General features: G+C 36.9%; 1 protein-coding gene across 1 annotated transcript in view; it reads right to left on the reverse strand.

The window, feature by feature from the left end:
* Positions 1–1,431: 1,431 nt before the first annotated feature.
* PDGFC (platelet derived growth factor C) overlaps positions 1,432–22,091 on the reverse strand; it is a 122,654-nt gene continuing 101,994 nt past the window's right edge. The window contains exons 4-6 of the mRNA XM_066549044.1: positions 9,358–9,565; positions 3,740–3,957; positions 1,432–3,085 (exon numbers count right to left, since the gene is read on the reverse strand). Of these exons, the coding sequence (XP_066405141.1) occupies positions 2,969–3,085; positions 3,740–3,957; positions 9,358–9,565 (543 nt within the window). The 3' untranslated portion in view covers positions 1,432–2,968. The remainder of the gene's footprint in view (positions 3,086–3,739; positions 3,958–9,357; positions 9,566–22,091) is intronic.

A 22,091-nucleotide genomic window follows, 5' to 3' on the forward strand; every position in this document is an offset into this window, starting at 1 on the left:
TCTATTTCCACACATCCTTGGCATTCAGCTGCCATTACCTGTAGCTGTGAAAGGCACTGTTAGCGGCTTGTTAGTAATTCACTATTGATGACTTCAGTCAGTTTTTACCACAACTTTTGCTTAGAGCCACCCACAGCCAGGAGCAGCTGCTCTGCCTGGCAGGACCCGGGATGCAGCACCAAGCAGGAGAACTGCACCCTTCACTGCTCCCCTCAGCTGGTGCCTTTCCCACATCCCCTCCTGGAGGAGAAATGAGCCTCTCTAGACTCTCTCAGCTAGGGAGGAGGTGCAGTGCCAAATCTCCTGAATGTCTGAGGAGAGGTGGAAAAACCTGGCACAAGTAGCAAGAAGACAAAGCCCGAGCATGGAGAAAAGGGGGAGGTACAGAGCTCAATGATGCCTCACAAGAGGGTGGCAAACAGAAATGGTGTGAAGGCAATACGAGGAGCAAAGGGGAAAGGAGCTCAAATACAGGTCCAAAGCAAGCAGCTGGGGAGGAAACTGGTTCAAGGAACTGGCAAGGAAGAAAGTGAGACAGAGGGGGTCAATAGGAAAAAAACTACTTGTGACATTTGGAAAACACTACTCTCCACATCCCACATGGTCCCAGAAACTCCCCATTACTCTGCTGCCACCAAATACCTACCTCAAAATTCATGACCAGCCTTTTTCTCCTAGCAAGTCTACAGAGAGGATGAGACCTCCTGCATTTCCTACAGCAGAATCTTCTGTAATGGAATTACATTTTTTGATTCCTCTGCTGAATTATGATGCCAGAGGCTATGATTTCTGTCTTTACCTTGACCTGTTGCTCAAAAACTCCTCAAATTAAGAAAAAAAAAACCAAAAAAGGGCCAACATTAATGCAAAGACATCCCCAACATCCCTGCAAAACACTTCTTGTCAAAGACTCAAAACTCAAGTAAACCAGGTTTCTTTGGGATCATAATTCTGTATTCTGATACAGGGTTAATATTCAAACTGGAAAATTATATGTCACATTTACACCAGAAATTTTTCTTACTGTGTAGGTGTTTGAGGGTGGGGACAAAGTAAGAAGCCACCTGAATATTTTCCAGAATTGGTATCAGAAAGTCATACTAACTTGCAAAAAACCCAAATTTTCATCAGAATTCATTTTCACTATGGAAACAATAACAGAAGATGCAATTTCCATCTGATGGCTTCACATCCCACACAATTTTGAACATTTTGACTGTTTCTACAAATATCATCATATTAATTCCTTTCCTTTTTTTCCCCTTGTGTATTTACAGTAATGCAGAATTAATAAAGCAAGTGGAAGTCTTGGCAACAGAAGACTTTTGTTTTCAGAGCTGACTTTCAAAATGGTAAGGAGAAAATCACCATCCTATCTTTTCCCATTAAATTGTATACTGACAGGTACAAATACGCAACCACACTGAAACATTTATTCTCCCAAAATTAGCATTATTACTTTATTTTGTGATTCATTACAATCTGAAAATCCAATAGTCAAAAAAATAAACTAGGCATAATGTTAAAGCATTTTACAAGCAAAATACTTTACTGTTTCCGTTTCAATTTGCATGGGGTGGGATAAGTGTATGGGTTAAAGAATAAAACATACAGAAGAACAATACCATAGAGTTCATCAAACTGCTCTGCAGAGTGTTACATTCCTGTGAGTGAACAGTACTTAAGCAGCTGTTTCTGTCAATGGAAAACCATAGACTTCATCATTGACAGGGCTGCCTTCCCATGACCATGATGAATCATGACGGCTGCAAGCCACTGGTTTCTTTTCTTACATTGTAGGTCATTCTCCTTTAAAGAAATTAAAGAGTTAAACAAGCCAGAATGCATCCATCTATGCTCATTTCTTTTCTACCTGAACAAAGGACAGTATGGAGAGAGGGAATTTTTAAAGTCAACTTTTGAAACTGGTTATAGTAACCTCTGTCTCTCATATTTTTAGGCTCATGGAGCTAGCAAGCTTAGAACTTCATCCATATATCTTTGTCTACTATTACTGTGCATCCAGGTAAAAAAAAAACCTGTAGTTTTCACTTTGTAGAAACAAACTGCAAAGAGATCATGCTTCTTTCCCACTGTAGTCACATTTCTGTTCCTCCAACTGTATAAGTCTGGCTTTAAAGTCTCACAAAACTAAAAAATAGTTGATCTAGGTTGTAATAAAAAAAAAGAATATTAAATACCTTTGGTAAAAATAGATATATTTAACAAGTTTAGAAAAGCAAATAGTTATATCGTCAAAAGGAGAGTATAAAAATGTACACGATAAAAAATAACAAACACACAAAAAAAATCATCAGCCATAGTAGTAAGAATAAAGGCACTGATCTTTTCAATGTTTGCTTCCTTAGCTCACATTATTGTCCAGTCTTCCTTCTAAAAGGCAGGAGCTTTACTAGAGCATATGGAAAAATCCAGTCCTTCCTACCAGCATTAGACAAATTAAATTTAATTCAGAAAAAGACAGTCTGATTTAACCCAAGTTTATACAACAGAGAACGCTTTGATTTAGAGTACGTAGGAGTAGCTGAACACAGAAAGATTTCAGGTGTTTTCAACCAGAGGCCAGATGTACTCGAGCTGTAGAAATGAGACAGCCAGCAGGATCAAGTCTCCATGATGTCAGCCTTTTAAATCTATTTTCTACTCCTAAATTATTAATCCATGTATTGCCAAGAAAATTGTGGGGAACAACAACAATACATATATTTTAAATCCCTCATTGATGCCTTTCTCCCATCCTTCCACTGGGCCTCCAAACAGAGCTGTCACACAACATATAATCCCAGTTTGGCTTCTCCTCTTTTTAGAGCTCACTGTAAATCTTCAAGATGGAAGATCCCCAAAGCAAACAACTGAGATTACAGAAGGAGATAATGCACAAGCCCCATAATAGAATCAGCCATTGATTGAATGTGCTTTGAAAGAAAACAGCACAATTATATCATGTTTATCCTTCAGTATTCCTTTTGCACACACAGTCACACTCCTCGTGGTGTTCCAAAGGTACATCTGTCAATGATTTATGCAATCCCCGGACACCAATCCTTGGCTTCAGCTGAAGAACCTGAAGGAGAAGAAGCCAAGCATCAAGAAAACAGCAAGTACTTCATCAAACACCTAGATTATGAGCTAGATTGCACTGGAAACCCACTGGATGACAGGAAGCGTATTAAAACTGAATGTCTTCTTTAATTCTACCCACTCATTACTATTTTTGCTTTTACCTCAAGCCATTTACAAAATTGATTAAATCATGTTGAACATGATTAAATCATGTTGCTTTGCCAAAGAAGAGTCTTTCAATTTCAGATTTCTACTTAATTTTATTTAAGAGCAAACAGTAGAGTTAACCCAATTAGAAAATTCTATAATAAACAATTTTAGCTATAAATTTACAGCAATGGAAATGAACAAATATTTGTTTCTTCATAAAGTCAATATCTACCACTAGAGAAAGAACAAAAGGTATGGCTGTGATGTGTCTGAACTGCACCAGCAAATACCTCAGAAATTAATAGTTACACAGAAAAGTATATTAATAAGAAAGATTTTACCTTTTTCAATGTAATACCTAATTAAAATGCTAAAAAATTATTAACTAAAAGTGCAATACATAAAATATTAAAATATTAATGGCAGTGCATTCATTTTATTAAAAGTAAATGCCCTGATTGTCTTTCAGTTTTTCCAAACATGTAAATGTAAAAATAGTCCATACCTCGTGGTATTTTTTGGTGACTTTTGTTGGCACACACTGGCACTCGTTGCAGCTCTGCTGACAGCAGGCACAGTTTCCACCACAGCGCTTCACCAGCAGACACAGCGGCCAGAAGATGGTGTCCGTTCTCTTGAGCTCCTCGCGCAGTGACACTGAGAAGTTGCGCGGGGTGCAGCTGTACAGCCGTGCCTCCTCCTTCAGGAGGTTCAGATCCACCACTGCAAACAGACAGAGAAAATTGTGCTCTTCTCATCTGCAATCCAAGCTCCTTCGTGGCAGATCAACTTCAGCAGTGCAGAACCCATAGGGAAGGTTCCCTTTTGTGTAGGCCCAGCACAGTTCCATGAACACCATGAAACTCAAATGGAATGATCGCTGCACAGTGATATTCACCCATTATTTTATAACTCTGGCAAAGTTGGCTCCATTTAAAGCAAGATTTGGCTGCTATGTTCCAGTACACGTTTTATCAAATCAACCCTAATGGAAGTCACTTTGTTCACACCAATACTCTGAGCTCCAGTGTTGTTATTCTACGGTCATTTTGGATTTGGAGAAACACACACAGAGCTCTTAAGAATCCTGCAAAATTTCAAAGATATTTTCAATTCTCTTGCAATAAAGCACTCAAACTTCTTGTTGCAATTTCAATTATTGCTTCTTTGCTAGGGCATTGTAATTATAAGAAGAATGAAACCATTCATATCTAAGCAGAAGTCTTATGGACTAAGAACTTCAAGGAGTTGTCATCATCAGGGAATTCTGCACAGAATAAATAACTGCACAAGATTGTATATCTATGTAACTATTAGTAGGTTCCATTTTCTCTTCCCTCTCCATAGCAGCATATATAGGAATTTCTGTTGTTCCACTAGGTTTCACTTTCTCTTGATGTGTCTTAAATAAAAGTTCCTCCTTGTAAGGAACTAACTTGAAGTGCAGGTTAAAGATATTAATATTTGGAACCAATTTCCCTATAAACTGGTTCCACTGTATCATACTAAAGTTTCACTATGCCAATGGTTGAATAGCAAGGTTAATAAAAAGATCTGAAAGAACAAGCTCCTTTATGTTCATCTTAGCTGCATAGTCAAGAGCTAACAAGTCTTGAAATAAGGGGTTGAAATTGGGAAAAAATAATAAGACTGGGGGGAAAAAAAAGTGAGAAGCAATGGAAATTGAATTTATTTCAGAAAAGTCAGACTATAGTGATCATGATCTAGGATCTTTTGTCTGAATTGTTTTTCTCAACACTCACCATTAAGGAACAGAAGTGATGTCTAATTCACAGGGATACTACTCTCTCTAGCAAAAAACCCAAAAGATAAAGAGAAAATGAAAACACTATGATAACATGGCTATTGAGATGAGTGAAACAGAGGCCCCGAATAAAGTGATAAAGACATTTAACCAACTGGTTTTAAGCTAAATCAAGAGAAAATTAGGGGTGGGGGAAGAACCCCAGTGCATTAATATAGCTTAAAAATACTTTAATTTCATCTATTAATGAATAAAAATAAATACAATAAAGCTAAAATAAGTTTCTGGTCTGAATCACCCTCTGGAGAAATATCTTTTTTCTCTCTTTACTATGTAAAGAGCCTTAAGAGGTCATCAAGAAGAACTTCAGCCTATCAAGGCAAGATAATTCTTCCTAATTCTATTTAAACACATAAGACATTAAAAAAATTTGGAAGCTGGATTTCTTTAGCAGAAATGCTCAGTGGTACTCTCCAAGGAGCAGATCTTTGGGAAGGAATTTCAATCCATGTTCCTTCAAACATTTCTTTTGCAGGCATATCCATATACTGGCATCCATAAGTAAGGATTTATTGTTGTGAAAGGTCAGTTAAACACACTGAAGCCTTTTCTTTGCTTGCACTCACAGTGAATGCCAAGCTGGGGAACTTCATTCCACCACTATCAGGTTAACATAGGCTCCTAAATAAACAAACTGAATTTTAAGAGGGAGGAGTGTGTAATAACTCCAATAACGTTACTGATAGGACACCGGCCTGCCTCCCACACTGCAAGAGCATTCCTTGGAGAAAGTTGAGGAGAGAGCGGAGGAAAAGAGAGACAAAACTTCCGGAGGAGAGATTCACTGTGAAAAACCAGAAATTATTTAAGACCTTCTGATCAGCTAATAGCTGTAGGCTGAGTCACTTAAAAGGTGGATGTGTCTACCTCCATTAATCAAGGACTGTAGACAGGAATGGAGTATTTCTTTCTTCCGTAATGTTTTCAAACATGTAATAAGTGAGCTGTCTGAGTGAGGATAAAATGCCTGAAGCACACTGTGAGAAGTGCTAGTTCTGCTAATACTTTCTCCTGGAAGGTTGTTTCTGCAGAGACTGATATGCTTGGTGCGGTGAATTTGAAGAAGTTAATCTTAAGTGCTGCTCAGCTCTTCACCATGGGATACTGAAAGTGAAAGTGAGCACTGACACCCCTTCCAGCAGGCCCACAGAGCAGTGGGAGAGAGATTCTTGTGTGGTGATGTCCTTCTCCATTGCCTTCTGCCTTCTGCCAGCAGCAGAGGAATGCATCAATTTCCCTACCTACAGCCAGCTGTACTTATAGAGAAAAGGGCAATGCGCTAAAATAAACAGCATGCTACTCACTTTGTCACAAAAAAATTAATTTGAACTCAACCCCTCAGACCTGCAGACATTAATTTTAAAAGGGTTCTGTTGGAGAACACACAGTCAGCTCTTAGGAGATATCTTTCAGGGTGCTGTACTGTTACAACAGGCTTCAGGAGAGATGAACAAATGTCATGTTTGATCTCCATGCTTTAAAATGTACTAAGGTATATTGCTATTATACCTCACAATGAACCCTTGCCCTATCTTATGTAATTCAATTTCATTAAAAGGTCTGTGGCAAATTTATCTAGTGCTTATATAATCACTTCTTTGAAGTGTGTGAATGAAGCTGTTATTTTTTCAAAGAGTAGCTGTCTGTTCAAAATTTATTTTAACACACTGTGGGCACGAAACTAGATGAGAGAATGTATATATTCCCTTAAAAGTGTTTACTTAACCACAATAAAAGGTTATGTGGATTTCCCAAGTGCACTGAGTTACAGTACCTGTTATAATGTGAACATTTAAACACTCCTTCAACTTGGCTTCCACTCATGTATCATGTTTGACACAACATGACACAACAGTCAAGGCTCTTTTGTCTAGCACTAGCTCAGGAGGAGTGAAGACTCTGCAGTAGCGCATAAATGGGAAACACTAAAATAAAAATAAGTGAAGGATAAAAAATCTAGATTGCAGGTAGGCCTACAGTAAAGTGCATTTCAAGAGCGTGCTGACACTGGCACACACAACTGAACTAATCCATGTTCACAGCAGCCTGAAATTACTAGTGTTATGCAACCGGCAATGCAATTTTCTGGCATCTTCTGGATGTGCATCGAGTACCATAGGGAAACTTCTTTCCCAAAACATTTTTCCAGCTGGGTTCTGCTCTCAAAATCAATGAAACAAATTAAATTCCTGTTGGGGCACTTGTGTGTGAGCACAGATAGCAGCAGAATGGTTTTCATTCCTAAGCACTTTGGAGATGTTCCTGGGAGTATAAGTTTCTCACTGGCTTCTACAATAGGAGCTGTTACAAAATCTCAAGGAAGAAGTGGGGTATAAATAAAAAAAAAAGTGACATAACTGTACAAAACCCACAACTGCTAAGGACTATGTTTTCGCTGGGACTATTTTTTTCCTCCTTAAGGACATTTCAGAATATGATCTAAAGATTACATATAGATTTCAGTGGGAAGTGATGGAATAATTTTTTTTTGCACAGCAAAATATATTTTCTTTTTATGCATGTTTAATAGCATAAAAGAATCTGTGACTATATTTTGACATCAAAGCCTCTGAACTTGGTTCTTCTCTTCTGACTAGAAGTTTATGGAAGCATTTTATCCAGAGAAAACATCAGAGACAGAAGTTCTCTGGAATTTAGGTTGTCTAAATATAGTTTTTCATACCAATTATTATGTAGGACTAGAGGATATTTCTCTACATAAAGTAAGATACACTTTTAATAACTTGTTTATGATAATGGGACAGGAATTTAACTTTTACACTGAAACACTGTAAAAATGAAACTGATCTAATAATGAATCAAAGAGTTTAAATAAACCAAAAAATTTCAGGATATGCCCTTCTCACAAACATTTCTGAAAAAAAGTTTTGAAATACAGCAAACATTCTGCTTGAGAGTATATCAATATGGGAAAAAAATAAAAAAGAATAAAAAGTTTTTGCTTTTCCTATCTATTGAATAGTGTTATGTCATTTCAACTGGACATATTTTCCACCTCAGGCTATTATATTACAGACTCAGTAATGCAGTCTGAGGGTGGTCTCTAAGACAAATGTGGCAATACCATGATATGTTTATTCAGTGAAAAAATCTATTTCAGCATCTAATTAGAAGTCTTTAAAAGATTTACTCTGATAGTTTCCTTCTAAGATATGTCTTGCAGGGAGTTTCTTTTGTCAATATAGATGTTATCCAACACCTGCATTTTGTTTTTCTCCCACTTACTGTGTGCTTATGGCATGCATTTGGCAAATACTAAATCTCTTTAATTAAGGAAGTGTTAAATGACTATCTGAGAGCTTTTAAAGATGTTTCCTCCTCTTTGGCTCATAATTTAGCTGCTCTTTGCACAGCTATAGCAATACAGATAGGGCACAAAGGCTGATTTCTGGGCTCTGATCTAAGAATTAACTGTCAAACCCTTAAATTTGAGCTGTGCAAAGTCCTACTTCCTCCCTTTTCTTGCTGTTTAGATGATAACCTTCTAGTTTACATCCACCAGCAGGGAAGTCTGTTCAGTTAGGCTCATATGTTTTCATTTTCATGCCGTATGGTGGGCAAGGAAGGTGGCACTGCCTTCACACTATCCATGTTTACCCATAAACATGAAGTAGTGGGTAGCATCTGGAGGGGATGTGGCAGGAAATTCAGGAGTGTCAGATGTAGAAGGAAGAAAATGAGTTGCTGATCAATAGATCTACAAATTTTGAAAACACAGTCTACTTAACCTCTGATGAAGTTGACAACTGCATGATCAACCCAGACATGGACACATGGTATTCCCTAAGGTGTCATCAAAGAGAAACATTTAGGTATTGCTCTCAATTCATTTAATGTAGAGACTGGAAAAATTTTAGGGAAATAAACAATCACTCACATAATACAGTAAGTATAAGATATTACCTACCTCAAATTAAAATAAAGTTTTTGCCCTCCATAAAAAAAGAAACCCACGAATTGCAAATATGTTACTCCATCAAGATGCCCTGCTACTTTAGGGAAATAAAGATCTCCCAGGTTCCCTACAGCAAAGTGCTGTGTTTGCTTTTTTTTTTTAATTCCACTTCGCTGCCCTATCCTGCTAAATTCCTTTGAGTTTATCTATTTCCCTTTTTCAAATAATACAATGGTGAGGGCAGTGAACAACAATGGAACCTGCTCTCTTTCTAACGTATTGCTTTCTTCGAACCAAAAATCAAGGTGAAGAATGCTCTTAATTCTTAGTCAAGAAATCATACCCACAGCAAGCTGCAAGGCCAGACAGAAGAGTAAATTACCTCTTGACTTCCTCCCATGAATGTATGCTTTCCCAAGAAGTTGCCACGTTGGCCTGTACAAATCTTCCAAATCCAGCTGCCACCGCTCTGGTTCGAGATAGCGGATAAGGTCTTCCACAGTGCTGAATCCAGCAACGGCGTTGTTTAACACATCCAAGGGCAAGGCTGATGGGGGCAGCAGGGATGGGCTGGGTGCCTCTGTGTGGTGCTGCAATCAAACCCAAGAGAAGAGCACCAGTCAGAGGGTTAATGGATCTGGCTCTGACAAAGTGCGGTACTTTACGAGTTACGTATCTGGGAAAGTTTATGAGTGGATAGCTTGTTTCCAAAGTACAGTTTATCTAATAAGACAAATGACAAGAGTCAAAAAGTACCTAATTATTCTTTAGCAATAATTGTAAACAAACTTCCACTGCAGAGTTCGCCTACTTCTTATATTTCCAGCCTTGCAGCTAGCATGCCACTATACCTGTCCTTCGAACATGTTCACTGAGTGATGGATGGGACTTCAGAAACAGAACAAAGGGTGATTTAAAAATATGGCCCCATTTACAGGCATTTCCCAAACCCCTCTAGAAATCTGAAACATTTCACATTCTGCTTCTCCTCAGAAACTTAGCCACAATCTTTGCCTTCTTGTCCTTCAATGCAAAATATTAATATACCCCAGTACAGAGACAGCAAATATTCTTGCTGTCATCTATAAATAAAAAAAAAGGACCACTTGTGTTTCATACAGTGCTAAGAATTATGTTTCTGGTTAAACAATAATGAACAGTGTATTAACAACATCTGGCATAACTAAAATTATTTCTCCCTTACAAAGAGAAAAAATGTTCCAAATGAAATCAAAAGTATTTAAACGTTGAAATTGAGTCCTGACAAAGTACTTTACCACAGCACAAATCTCACTGACAAGCTCAGTGGACAGGAATACTTAGTCACAGACAATTCAAGCAAAGTGAGGCATCTGTTTCTGTTCACTCTACAATCTTTAAAACTATTATTTATATTTTCAAAACAATAAAAAATGTCAGGAAGGTAAGCCTTAGTAGGAAGCTGCTTCTGAAGCACCTGAAGTTTAGACTTTAGGCTTTTCTGTATGCAGACATTACTACAGACATTTTGGCCACAGTAATGCATCAGAGCAATTCATCGGGACCATGTAAGAAAGATGAAGAAAAATTTGAACATGCTGGCGATTTAGGGGATGGAGAAGATAAGAATATGTGTTTATATAGATATCTATATTTAAAAATCCTCATACCACTTAGTGTCAAATTGGCACTGTCAGTACTGTAATGTGAACTGTGTATATACTATATTTTTTTCCATCTATGATGTCAGATCAATGGTAGTCATTTACCTTTTCAAAATGATCAGGGAAATTGATGAGAAATGTAGCAGTTATGCTGGAAAAGAAGATTTAGTGCAACACTCAGCAGAAGTTTTCTAAAATATAGACTCCTGTGGTAGCTGCACCCCATACCAATAATAATAATTTTTTTTTCTGTCCTCTAAATTCTATTAAATATGCAGTTTTGGTTTCAGCTAAATGTGTGGTTGAAAGAGCAGCAAATGGGAGTAATCACCATGGCTTCCTATTTTGTGCTTGAAGGCTTTCTCTGCAATTTCAAGAAATGCAGCCACTAGAAGGATTTGTGCTGCTTTTTAACTAGAAGTCTTACAAAAATAATACAAAACATAGATTATGTGTTCTGCTACTGTTAATTTTACAATATTTTCATCTTGCTAATCATTTCCATTAGAGTTGGTGAAACAGTTGTTTCCCATCCTGGATGAATGCGGTTTTCAAAATATTAAAATATTTCTTCTTCTCTTTGCTCTACTGCCTGCATTAAAAATAGCAGTGTGTTGATCCATCTATTCCATTATGATAATAAAGCAACAGAATCTGGTCTATAATTTAAATGGTTGGTGATACCAAAATATGTTACTTAACAAGGTTCAGAAGAGTGCTGTGACACTGCAATTCAGATGGTCAAAAATATAAACATTCCAAAATTTTTCTTCCTGTTTTTCTCCACAATGCTGTAACAGCCACATTTCCTGGTTTGAAGGTGCAGGGTTTTACTAACCTCTGTTTATGAAAAACAAAATCAATGGTAGAACTTATAACTGAAGTAAAAAAAAATTCTTCTCTTTTGTTTACAGCTGAAGAATTTACTTCAGTGTCTTATTTCTGCTAGGATTTTTGTTGCCAGAGAAACAGGTGGATTCCTGAAGAAAATGTATTGATCTAGAATCTATTTCCATAGTGACAACTTACAACATCCACACTAGAAAATACATATGTAGGAAATAATCCATCAGTTTATGGCATTCTGAATTCAATAGGCATTTGCCTGAGTTAAAATGTTGTGAGGATATGGTGAACCATTGCACTTAATGGGAACACAATTAAAATTGCTATCACTTTCTAGTCATTATCACAGCAGCCCAAAACAGAAAGAAAAATAATTTGAAACAGCAAAATCATATGCCTTTCAATGTTTTAGAATAAAGTCATTAGGATCTCAGGATTAAGAATGTTTTTTTTCAATAATCTTTAATGTTAGTCAATTTATATGACAATTGAAATGTAGCAAAGATTAAAGATTATTGATATCATAGAGCTGTATATTGAATTTGTGACATAATAACCTTTATGAAATCTCAATTCAATAAACTGTTCAAGATAAATGCTACTTCTAATTATACTTTACATTGTTTTTACTTGGGAGTGGATACTAATTATTTTATAATTTAAATCTTTTGGACACAACAGCCAGGACAGCGTAAGTGGTACTCCTTCCAGTGACTAAAACTATATACTGGAATTCTATACAATTTATAATTTCACTTGGCTTTCTCAAAGTTTGCCATCTGTAGGCAGAGTTTACACATGCAAAAAGGTTTTACTTGCAAGCTGAAAGCACAAATGACTTGATGCAAGAAATTAAAACTCGACTTCATGGATGGTACACACCTTTTAGAATAAGCAAATGTGGAACTTCAGCATAACTCTGAAAATAACATCATAGCTGCACCTCAGAAATGCTGAAATGCTTCCTACCTGAAGCTTTCAGTCACTTTATAGTAAGTCTATCACTCCTGTTGCAATTTAACCTATATTTCTCTAGGCAGTCCTACCTGGATGCCCCACTCCACCTGCACGGCTGACACTCACTGGTGATCTCAAGGCATTCCCTGTGCAGTGCCCAACACCAGCAGCCAGAGGGTGTCAGAGAGAGCAATGCCATTTCACAGCAGAATGGTGCTGGGAAAGCCTCCCAGGGGGACCACTGATGATCTCTAGCTGTTTTGCTGCTCAACATTGATGGAGATAATGACCTGATAATAAAGCAGCCATCTATCAAGTGGACATTTATTCTATAGATGGCATCACCTCCACAGAAATTTCTCATGTCTCCCCTAACAGGTCACCTAAAAATAATCAACATTTGATTTAACATATATTTATTTATCTGACTGGGGAGATACAACCCAAGACCGCAGACACTTCTGCTGTCCAAATATAGCAGCTATCCAAAATATCTTTCCTGATGGAAACCATTTTCTGAGAAGTGATGTTCTTCACACTCTGCTATAATAAATACTAATTGACAGTAAACACTTATTCTGTCATAGCAACACATTCTCAACTCATGCCAATGTTTTAGGTTTGAGATCACCTTTCTTATTTTTTTTTTCATGAGCATGAATAATTTCTGTCAGGATAGATTTGACAAATGCATCAAATTCTCTATATGATTCCTCTAGTAAAAAAAACAAAAAAAAAAAAAAAACAAAAAAAAAACATGCTGTGGTTTGTTTCTGTTTTTCTGCCCAGGAAGCCATTGCAAATTGCTTTAATAAGCATAAATATGCTTAGAACCAAGATAGAGACAAACAGTTGCATAGTTACTGTTAGCTAAAATGATTCAGGATGAAAACCAGAGCAGAAAACATTGAACTTTTGCTGGCCTGTACAACAGCCAAGAATGACAACTGGTGTTGGATCAAACAGAATTTTCTTCAGGTTTGTTTATATTGTATTTTTGTGTGTGCACTTAGCTCTATCAAAACAAATACCACACAGAAATCCCCAAATTGTTTACAAACATACAAGACAGGCCAGTAGACCCATTTAGGCATCAGTTGAAGATATAGGCTTGGGAAAAACGATGGAAATAGTACAGACTAATGTCACAAGACCATCCAGCCCAGAACATCACACATAACAGTGCCCAGAAAAAATTCTAGTCCCCAGAAAAAATTTAGGGACTAAAATGCATCTTAGAGTGCTCACAATGTTAGTTGTGCCCTCTTAAAGGAATCAAAATTACTCCATCTAGCCTCTTTCTCAAAGGGAAAAGAGTAGGACACTATTGTAAGTAGAATAAGAATTTAATCCTCAGTGAAGCAGCAGATTTGAACAAAAGCTTCAACAAACAAATTTAAAATTATCTGGTTGAAGTTAAAGCCTAAAGTATTATTTAGTATGCAGCCTAACATGAAGACCTATGATTAGATTCTTGTTCTGACACATATTTCTTGTGTTATCTGAGCACAGTATTTAGGTCAAACCTTCATAATGTAAAGCATCTGGAGGTAGTATCTCCTTGCTATGCCAGCATGACTGTGTACGTGGCTGAATAATAAACAAGAGGCAAACTTCTGAAAAAGAAGAATATACCTGCAACAGCAAAGCCATCACAACTGAAAGCACAGCAGCTGCTAACACAAATACACAGTTTTAGATCCACTCTGCCACCAGGAATTTCACAGCACACAGGTTTGTAACCTTATCAAATTTGTAAAATGAACATAAAGGCAATTCCTTGACCTCACAAATTCTGTGAGAGGATGAATAGAACCAATTTTTGTTAGATACTCATTATTGGTTTACCTGAAGAATACAGAAGTGTGTTAGACAGATACCAGGTATAAATTTGGATACGAGACTGGATATTATAACCTTTCCTGTCCTTTCCTGTTTGCCACTTTCTGTCTGTTCTTTCCTTGCACTGTACCTGCTCCAAGGATAAACAATTCAGAACACAACAGCACTGACCTACAATCTACACAAGGTCAGCTCTTAATAGCTCTATTATGACCTAAGAAAAGCCTTTATTTTGCTCCTGGTTCTCAGGATAAGAGTACTAACACCCTAAAGGTACTAACACTGCCCTCTTCCAGTTAAAAAAGAGGCAAAAATAGTAATGCTAGATTGTTGCCACCAGGAGTAAGGAATTTCACGTTTAATAACACAAGCACTAAGTTAAGACTGGAAAAACAAAAACAAGTGAGTCAAATACTTGGCATGACAGGACACTTACAAGTACTGAATACTATGTCTAAAATAATTACCTCCCCACAAAAGAAATCCCCACTTTTTCTTTTTGCTTTCTTGTCTTGAAGAAAATATTGTCAAGCAGTTTCTGAGTTATGACCCAATCATCAGTTGGCACAGTTCAAAGAAAATAATAAACATCAGTGTAGTTTAATCAAACTAGAAGGGACTCTAAAAAAGCCTCAAAGAAATCTAGTCTCCACTGAAACACAACTAGGATCTGTAATTTGAAAGAAATAACATTTCTCTTAATGAAATATCTGTAGATTTTGTAGGGTTTTTTTTTTAATTATTATACAGGAACACTCCAAGTCCTGCTCAGATTTAAAGATATGCTTTTGAAATCTATAGTACATGCACATTCTTGTAACACGCACTAAGAACCTGTTTTCTACCTTTATAATCACAGGTAACCCTCCTAATAGCATCATTAGAATCTCTGAGAGAAAGCAGATCTCCAACTCTTTCGAGTTTGCCCTGAGGACACAAATTTCTCCACATAACAATAGCTCTTTGTTTTCTCCCAGAAGTACATGCAGTAATAGGTGTGAAGAGCCTCTAGAAATCCTGACCTGCCTGAAAAAGCACACACTTTTAATTGCTTGCATCTAAGCAGTACAAAGGAAAAAGCACTAGTGAAAGTCTCTCATTTATAAAGACATCTTCTCTGTGCAACATTAACGAACACTGCTAAGAAAGTGTTAGTCCTGTTCAAGCTTCAAGGCAGAAGTAAGTGAGATAATCTGTAGCTGGGCCTGTGTGCAAATAACCAAGTTGAGAAATCAAGCTCCAGGATCCTCTTCTTATGCCTTATGCAAAAGAAATGAAAAAAAATAAAAGAAGAAAAAATAAGGAAAAATAAAAAAAAGAAGCCACAGAGGCAGATAATCAATTTAGGTTGCCAAAACCCAGAATAAGGCAAGGATGTTTACTGCACACGGTACAGATGGAAGTCAGGAAGGCTGCCACAGCTCCCATCCACTGCAGCACCTTTTCCTGCTTTGGAAGAAGTTACTGTCACAGCAGCAAGGGTGGCTGCATGAGAGACATCACCCTGGAGATGCTGAGCAGATAAGTCTGGTGAAATAAGATGCAGTGGCACTGAGTTAAACATCCCTCTCTTTCAGCTGGCCTCCTTTCAGGGATGCAACCTCTGTCAGTCAAGTGACACACAGGTAAGAGGGTACCAGCCCTCCTCAATTTAATGCTTCTGGAAATGAGAACCACCCTGCAGGATGTCAGCACCCCTCTTTCCTGGGCCTCCAGCTCTCTGCCTTTCACAGGCTCCCCAAATTTTCTGTTCCTATAGAGTGCTACAACCTCTTATCAAAAGCTTGTTCAGGCTCTCTTCATGTGTGTGCAGAGTTTTCCTTTCATCTCACTGAGGACCTCATTTGCTGAGTATCCAAGCATACCCTTGCACCAATTTACACCTTAAAGCCAGAGATGGCTTCCCAAACTCTACATCCATATTTTTGCTACTGCAGTTTGAGGATTGCTTTCTGAATAGTGTGTAACCTCTACTCTCCATAACCGCCAACAGGAGGAACATGACAGAGATCACAAGGGAAAATGAACACATTTGCTCCTTTCTGGTTTTGCCTGTCACAGGTGGGAATAAAAGCATAAAGATGTGCAAAAGTAGCAGTGGATAACAGTCTTATAGCTTAACCAACAGCATAACATTACCTCAGGCTAAATTTTTGAGATAAAATGTTTTTTGAAAATGTTGAAATATTCCCTTAAACAGAGTTTCTGTGCACTTCACAGAGAAGGCCTGGAATTCTAATTGTGCTGGAAACAACTGCAAGATGCTCCCAAGGAAGCTAGCAGCATGAAAATAGCACAGGATGTCACTAATCATCAGTGTTCCTCTGGCAAATTGCAGCTTTTCCCTGAAGTCTATGCACACTGACACCTTTTGAAATAGACAGTACAGGTGTGAGAGACAGAGCTGACACATTTAGAGTTAGCTCATTAACTCTCAGAGGATGCCATCAATTGCAATAAGCTCTGGAACCTATTTTCAAAAAACCTTTTTGGATTGGTTAGTTATCATAAATATCTCTAATAATGTATGTGTACATAAATGGTTGTGTTTATATATGCATAAAATACAGCTTGATTTTTCTGTGATCATATGCATCAGTAATAAATCACACTAATTCATTTTAAAGGCAAAAAGCAGAAAACTGACAATTAGCCCTGTATTGTATGGGAAAACTTATTGTCAATACACTTCATCATGATAGTGTTAGAGGTTTCTATTCCTAGGAGATATATACACAGACACAACTATATTTCTTGGATGCAGTTGCAGGTCATTGATTTTTTTTCAGTGCATCTGGTAAGTCTCATTGAAGCAGCACATGCTACTTCATGAGTATTTCATAGGCACTACAAAACTACCTGCCTCTCCTTTACTGGAAGTATTTGTTTTTTTACAAAATGACCCAGTGATTCTTGTATTCTTTTGGGTAAGAACTTTCATTCACTCATTTATTCTTTCAGCTAGTTAAGGAGAGAAGAATTGTATAAACAACTCTGCTTGAAAGCTGTGTTGCCAGCATCTTTGGCAGCTCCAGAGATCTCAAGCCATGAAGCATACAACCCCTGCAAGCCCCAGAATCCAGAAACCTGTCAGATTCAGCCAGATACCTGCAATGGAAATCAAATTCTGATGCCTTTTCTTCTACGTTTCTAATTGGTTTTTAAATTGCATTTGCCTGCATTAGGAATCTGTGGACATGGTAGGGAACAGGATTCTAGATAGGAGACTCAAAGAAATGTGAGACACCTCTTGACTTGGACACATTATGACTCAGTAGGCAAAGACCCAGCCTGACTATTCTGAAAGCAGGACCTGATGAAGTTGAAATTCACTGAGTTGAACAGGAAGCATTTAAAAGCAAACAGCCTGTGATAATCATATAGAACAAGTTATGGCATAGATTATCTCCAAGACAAGAAACTTCAAAGTCAAATCAGCATGTCAGTTTGAATCTCAAGTTACTTCCTGAAATAATTTGTCTTTTTTTATCATTTTCAATTTACCGTAGATATACAAACTAATTTTAGGTTTATTATCCCAGAGTCAGGGTTCCTATTAAGCATACTTGTGGCAGAGTGACATATAAACCATAAATACCTCCAAAATCTTGATTTTTAGTGAGAACTCTCTGCTTTTTTATACATTTCTCTCTTTTAAATGAGACTTTAAAAGAAAATTTAGAGTGAGCTTTCCCCATACCAAACAATTATATATATATATATGCCATAAGAAAAAGACTACGTTTGTATCCTAGTAACAACTGCTAAATATTTTTATTTCTGAACCTCAGAGTAACTTTCATTATAACATTTTCAAAACAAATTTATGAAATGCATTCAAAACTATCTGGATTTTCCTGTCCCATGCATAAGCACATGGGAGGACCATAACTGCAACTTTAAAAAGCTATAACCCAGTAGATCATGTTATATCTTGTACAATTTAAATGTACAATAAAAATATTTAGTCTAATTCAGACCATGGGCAATACTAACATCTAAATACACATTGTAAAGGGTATGAAGTGTGTTTGTGTGTTTATACAGATAAAGTACCTGCTGAAAATGACTGAAAGTAGACTGCATGTAGGCAAAATGAAGTACCAAAATAATTTACTGAAGTATAGTTTCTCTCATCACAATCTCATAAAATCTTTCTTTGGAGAAAGATACTGTCATGTGCTTGCAGCAAGGTGCTAAAACAGGCAAATCCCCCAGTGTCTGAGAAATCATAACCTTCATGTCTGATAGCATTTTCTTTTTTATATTCACAGGACTGTCCTAAACAAATTAGCAGCTGCAGCGAATCCTTACAATGTGTGGAACGTGTGAGGGAACGTGCAGGACAGGTGGACAGCTATTCACATCTCATGGGACTGCTGCTGATTGCTGCAGGTTAAATTTTGGAAACACGAAATATTTTCCTAAGTAGTTACTCTGTCCTCCCTGTCTTAGTGCCTTCCTTTCAACTCTCCCTTATTAACTACTCATCACACATTTAAGGACATTTAAAGTTCATTCCCTGCTTAATCTAGCTCATTGTTAAGAGATCATTGCAGTCTTGTACACGTTTGCAGGGCAGAACTCTCTATTGATTGCTTGCTGACTTTTCAAAAAAATGGGATATTTTCTCCTCATACTGCTCTCACTGAGGAGTTAAAGTAGAACTCTACAGAGACCCTTCAAAAACTACATCAATATTTCATTGCTTGATGACTTACTGAATATACCCACAATTACCTTTTTATGTTTCAACCCCAAGCTCTTAAGGTAGCTTCATTTTTGTTCTGCTTGAACTGACCTTGTGATTAAAGCAGTAGAGTATTTAATGACTGTTTTAAATAGTAGTGACATCACTCTGCGCTAAAATATTCCTTCATGGACATTCAAATGCATGAGTTGACAGCTAAATAAGAAGTGTTTTTTTCCAAATGCTGCTATAAATAAACCCTTTACCTTCATTGTGTGAATATAAAGTTAAGTGTAATTTTCTAGGCTGTCCTGTTTTGATTAATGTTGTATTATGCCTGCAATTCCCTTCTAGAAGGGAAACCTTATCAAGATTTATATATCAAATACTGGGAACAAGAAAGAGAATATCTCTTCTCAATATTCACAATGATATCCTCATATCTTTTTTTACAGCTTATATTTATTGTACAGAGACCCTGGCACCAAGATTTAGCTGAACTTTTGCAGAATAGGATTCCACCAAAGCTTAGCTTCTTTCCCTGACACTTGGATACTATGCAAGTCCAGTATACATACCTGAAGGCTGAATTGTGGAACCTGAATTTTGCTTACAATATGAAATGATCATCAAAAAGGAGGCATAACATTGTAGTTGAACTGACAGCAAATAAAGCGCCCAAGTGAATCAATGCAAAGGAGATTCCTGCAATAAGATGGCAGTGAGCATGTAGTCTTATGAATGTTTGCTCAGATCTTAATGCAAATGGGGTTACTCTGACTATTAATCACTACATTTATAGACACACCTAAAATTCAAGCAGGAAAAGTTGTGGATGCTATATTTATGATTTACAGTAGCCTTTTTAAAGTTTTCTGTACACAAAGCTCTAGTTTAGTTGACTGACAGTAGCTGATAAGGAATAAACAGCCAACATAAGTGCAGCTGTTCTGAATAGAAAAAAAGTTTTTGTACATTCTTCTGCGACAGGGGACATGACCAGCCATAGTTAGAGGACACCATGTCTGCAGACCCTTTTTAAAATTACTCATTTTACTCAAAACACATATAACAGCTTAATCAAATTAAACAACAGTAAGTGTTTGGAGTCAGTGAATGCACTGCTCTTTAAGTTCCCTCTAGGAACTTCCTTACTGGAAATGGGTAGGTGTTCTTAAGAAAATGTTTACTTATCCCAGTATGCTCACAAGAGGTTCATCAAACATTAAACACCAGGACTAAGCATTTGTTACAACTGGAAAGTGTATTTGTGAAAGACAATGAAAATTATTTCTACAGTGAAGACTATTTTAATTTGATCCTTCAGTATACATGTTAAATTGCATTCCACAACAGCTTTCTGTTCATTTCATATCACAATAAAATGAACACACCCAACATTCCTGTACAGCAGACATTGCAAATCAGAGCTTGTCCTGCCTTGAAGGTAAAAAGTCCTTGAACAAAACATTACTTTGCAGGGAAAGAACCTCATCTCTGTCCTAATATATCCATTCTCAGTGTCATCAAACATTTCATGTTACCTTATTATACTTTGATGTGTATTACACAAGTAATGTGATTGCACAACAAAAGTCAAGATTAATTGGGATAGTATGCTTAATAAGAGAAATTGAAGAAAAAGTATTTTAAAATCCCTTGCATTTAGGAGTAAAATATTAAAAGCATAAATACAAAATCATAAGTAGAGTTTGAAGCAGAATAAACAGTGTTACAGAGGAGACCTAAACCTGAATAAAAGGTGATGGGATTCTGTTCTAAAAAATCAGATCTCATTCATACATTTTCAGAATAACATCATAAAAACAGATATTGAGCTACTCAAGAGGTCCCAGCTGAAATACAGTGTTCAGATTTATCTCCAGCACTTGTGAGATACAGGCAGAGAGAAACAGGATATTCACATGAAAGGGCAAGATGAAAACAAAAGAATGAACCATGATAAAAGATTAAGTGATACAACTTTCTTTCATCTTGACAAGACCAGGCTGACAGGAGATAACAAACATGTAAAAGAGCATCAGATGATCAGCTGTTCCCTAGTCCATCAATGACAAGAATTATTTAAGTGTTTGAAAAAAGTTTTATACAATGTAAAAATGTGCAACAGATGACATGGGGAATCTCTGAAACCTTCATCCCTGGACTTCAGGAACAGCACTAAAATCTAGCAAGAATGAGCTTAGTGTATCTGCTCCGCCTTAGAGCAGGACAATTGCTCAGAAAAGGTCCAGTCCCACTGAGCTCCCTTCCAGCCTTGCATCTCTGGGGCTGTATTGCACAGCATTTACCTGGTGACCTTGATCTTTCTGGGAGAGCCATGAAATTATGCTGAGGGACATGCTGAATTTTAGAAAGTAATTAATTCTAAATAATTATAAAATCTCTTTGGACTAACTGTGCCAGAAGCTCTTCTGAATACATAACCAAACACTTTTTTCCCTCATTTTAACCCTTTGGATTTAGAAAACTAATGGTACATATAAAAATAATAACTGCATGCCAGTATACCTAAATATAGAATATATGGTAGAAAAACGCATTCTTTTTTTAGCTGAATGTCAAACCATAAACCTTTAACTAAAATGAGAATGAAACTACTTCAGTTTTGGACTTTAATTTAGCTACTATCTCTTGAAGAAAATTAGGGAGTCACAGGTTTTTTATTAAAAGTTGGTTCCCTGGGAGTAGCAGAAGTTCCTTTGGCAGGATTATTTACAATTTCTTTGAAACCTCAAAATAGTATGTAATATAACACACTTGAGAAGATGGTTTTAGTATCAGCTGTAAAATAAAAGTAGCTGCATTTCTGCCATGCTCTACTTTTTCAAAGCTATTTAAAATTGATCCTTCAAAGACGGTTTGAAAGCAGAGTGTTTCATTCTATTTCTAATAGTCTCCCATGAAATTTGGTGCTGCTTACAGCATGAACAAATCCATTAAAATACAATGAGGTTGAATTTTAAGGCACCACTATAAACAACTGCCTCAGCCTGATTCTTGGTGTTATTAAAAATGAAATAAATCTTTTAAATAGTCTAATTAATTTTAGTATAATGAATAAATACACGTTTTCCTTTGTACATGCAATTCCTTTTTAGTCATTTCCTTGACAAA

This window comes from Molothrus aeneus, chromosome 4 (genome assembly GCF_037042795.1).
Source record: "Molothrus aeneus isolate 106 chromosome 4, BPBGC_Maene_1.0, whole genome shotgun sequence".
Lineage (NCBI taxonomy): Eukaryota > Metazoa > Chordata > Aves > Passeriformes > Icteridae > Molothrus > Molothrus aeneus.